The 2,766-nt window shown below is 37.5% G+C and overlaps 1 protein-coding gene across 1 annotated transcript; it reads right to left on the bottom strand.

Annotated features, from left to right (window-relative positions):
* Positions 42-2,735, bottom strand: LOC107628858. Its single transcript, XM_016331474.2, is given in 8 exon segments — positions 42-257; positions 260-380; positions 534-627; positions 975-1,033; positions 1,247-1,339; positions 1,464-1,616; positions 1,718-2,058; positions 2,302-2,735. Coding segments are annotated over 8 exon segments (1,368 nt in total). The 5' UTR covers positions 2,639-2,735; the 3' UTR covers positions 42-87.

Raw genomic sequence — 2,766 nt, 5'->3', positions numbered from 1 at the left:
TTAGTAACTAATTTTAATATATTCATAACATAATCGTTTAGTTAATTGTCAAACAATATAATAGTTATTAAAATATACTATATACTATCATGAATTTATCACTCCACGATTTGAGTGTAAAAGGTCACTTTGGACATAATATGACCCCCAGAAAAAGGAGATATTTATATTCTCTTTTGTAAAGCAATAAGTAGTACAACAAAAATGGGAGAAACAAGGAAAATAATATATAGAAAGGTCTGAGTCATTGCATTTTCTTCAGCCACGCCATCTTGTGTGTATCTTTGTTTATCTTCTACAAAAGCATCAAAATAATTCTGGTAGCCTGTGTTCTTTAAATAAAATGGAGATCCTGTATTCACCTTCATCATTTCCATTGCCTGCAAGAATCCACAACCATATCATCATACATGAATGCAAGTATAAAAATGTAACATGCTAAAACTCCTCCATGGAAGGGACATATATTAGATTAGAGAGCCAAGAATACAAATCATGTTAAGAGTTATAGAACAAATTGCACCAGAAATTACCTGAAAACTGTACATGAATTGTCGCGCTCTCTTTTTTACTTTAGCATTTGGATGCGATTGGAGCTTCTCATACATAAGTCTAGCCTCATCAGACCTGTCAATACATCAAGATGTGTTTGGAAATCTAGAATCACTAAACAGACACTGCAATAGTGAAAAGCACCTTCACTTTCTAATTCAGTTGCAGTGCACACACATACACTTCTAAATATTTTCTTAAGACTGTGCTGGGAATGCCAAGAAAATCATGCAATTATTTTTGAAGAGATAGCAGGGTCTTATATTAAAAGAAGCTTGAGTTTTAGTACAGTGCACTACAGTGACAAGGATATTATTCCTAACAATCAATTCTCAGCATTCAAAGGATATATACTAAGGAGTAACTGAATTCTAGGTGGAAAATATTCCTAAGTTTAAATATTTCAGAGTTTCTGAACATACCTACTAAGAGAGTCTTGACAAATTGACCACTGCAAAGCAGCTAAACCATGGAGCTCACTCTGCACAAACATGATTAACCTCATCATGTTTATATTCATCCAAATATTTTTTCCCCTAGTTTCCCTACTAGGGTATATGTCACTACAGTTGAAAGTCCATAAACTAGATATTAGGAAGGGTAAGTTATCTACAACCTTTCTAATCTTAAAACATTCATATGCAATTTTTTCCCCCACAAAATATACCAATGTGGTTTAAATTAAAATAGTTACCTGGAACGGTAAGTTATCCATGACCTTGTCATAGTAGGGCAATGCTTCCTTCAGTTTTCCCGAATTCATTAACAAGTCACCCTCCTTCAATGCCTAAAAATATCATATATAATATAGGAAATTGGGATAACTAAGCAATAAATAAGGATCAACCATAGACCATAACTTTATTGCTAAGAAAGGCAGTAATATTTGTGGTACCACTGTATATGCTTACCTCCTCGCACTCGGATTTTAGCTTTGGATCAATAACTAATCCAGTTTTCTTCTTGTAGGCAGCAAGTAGCTGCTTAGTGCGTGCATCTTTAGCAGCTCTTTCTTCTTCGGTCTCAAGGACCTCTCCCGGACGAATAGTTCTTCCACCACCAAACTGAAAAGGTTAGTGGAAATGAAAAGTGATGGACACTGAAATGGTAGAAAAGTGCTTCATCTGAGGTAAGATCAGTTTAAAAATACTGAATCCTATCATACTGTTTTTGAAATATCGTTAGGCCTAGGAAAGACACCCCATGTTGAAACTTTTGGCTTGTAAAGTTCCGAGCCGTCTTGATTAGCCTGATCAGGTTTTGAATCTGTTTCAGCATCAAACTTGCTTGTGTCTCCAACAATGAGCTCCACCTCAGAAAAGTCACCGTCGGAGAAGGAATCCGAAATAGGAACCAGTCCAGCTGGCAATCCCCTAGTGCTCTTCTTATCCGCAAAGTCAAGCCCCACAAAATCAATCCTTGAAACTGAAAGTTCCCCCTTCTTACCACCACCATTGTCTACCACAACATTGTTCCCTGAAACCTTCTCACTCCCTCCCTGCAACCCTAGAAACAAATTCAGATACCCATTTCAGCAAGTACTACATATTGAAATGAAAAGCACATACCTTTCAGGCTTTCAAGTCCAAATTTTGTCATCAAGTTAAATAGGTCATTGACAATTTTTCATAGAGACAGTTCCTAACCAAAATTAAATCAGACACCCAGGAATTTCTGTTGGGAAACATGTTTGACCTTTATTCATTTGATTGCAATTACTGAACAATACTTGAGTTCCATGATTACTACCTTGGGTAGTTCCAATTTGGGATTTATTCTGCTTGTAGTTTTTGGCCTTCTCCATTGCAATCTTGACAGAATCTGGCAATTCCTTCTTCTCAACAACAGAATCTTCCTTCTTCGATTTGTTGGATGATTCCTTATACGCTTTGGCCTTGCTAAACGCGAGCTTCACAGGATCAACGGGAGCCGTTTCAGGATCAGGTTCAGGTTCAGAAGGTTCAGCATTTTGAGGGCCGAGAGCACAAGAACACAGCTTAGGAGCCCTAAACGACGTCGTCGAAGGGACGCGCGTGTTTGCCTGGGAGGGAAAAATGCGCAATGAAGAGAACCATGAAGCCATCATTTATACGACACCGTTTTCATGTACACTTTCAGTTGTAAGGAAAAAGAACACAGTCATTTCATTTTCTGCACTTCTTCTCCTCACTCCTGGATAAGGCAATTACTAACTAACGGTTCTCACTCCTCACA

Source organism: Arachis ipaensis, chromosome B03, assembly GCF_000816755.2.
Source record: "Arachis ipaensis cultivar K30076 chromosome B03, Araip1.1, whole genome shotgun sequence".
Taxonomy (NCBI): domain Eukaryota; kingdom Viridiplantae; phylum Streptophyta; class Magnoliopsida; order Fabales; family Fabaceae; genus Arachis; species Arachis ipaensis.
The sequence above is the reverse complement of the archived record's forward strand: the minus strand, read 5'-3'. Positions and strand labels throughout refer to the sequence as shown.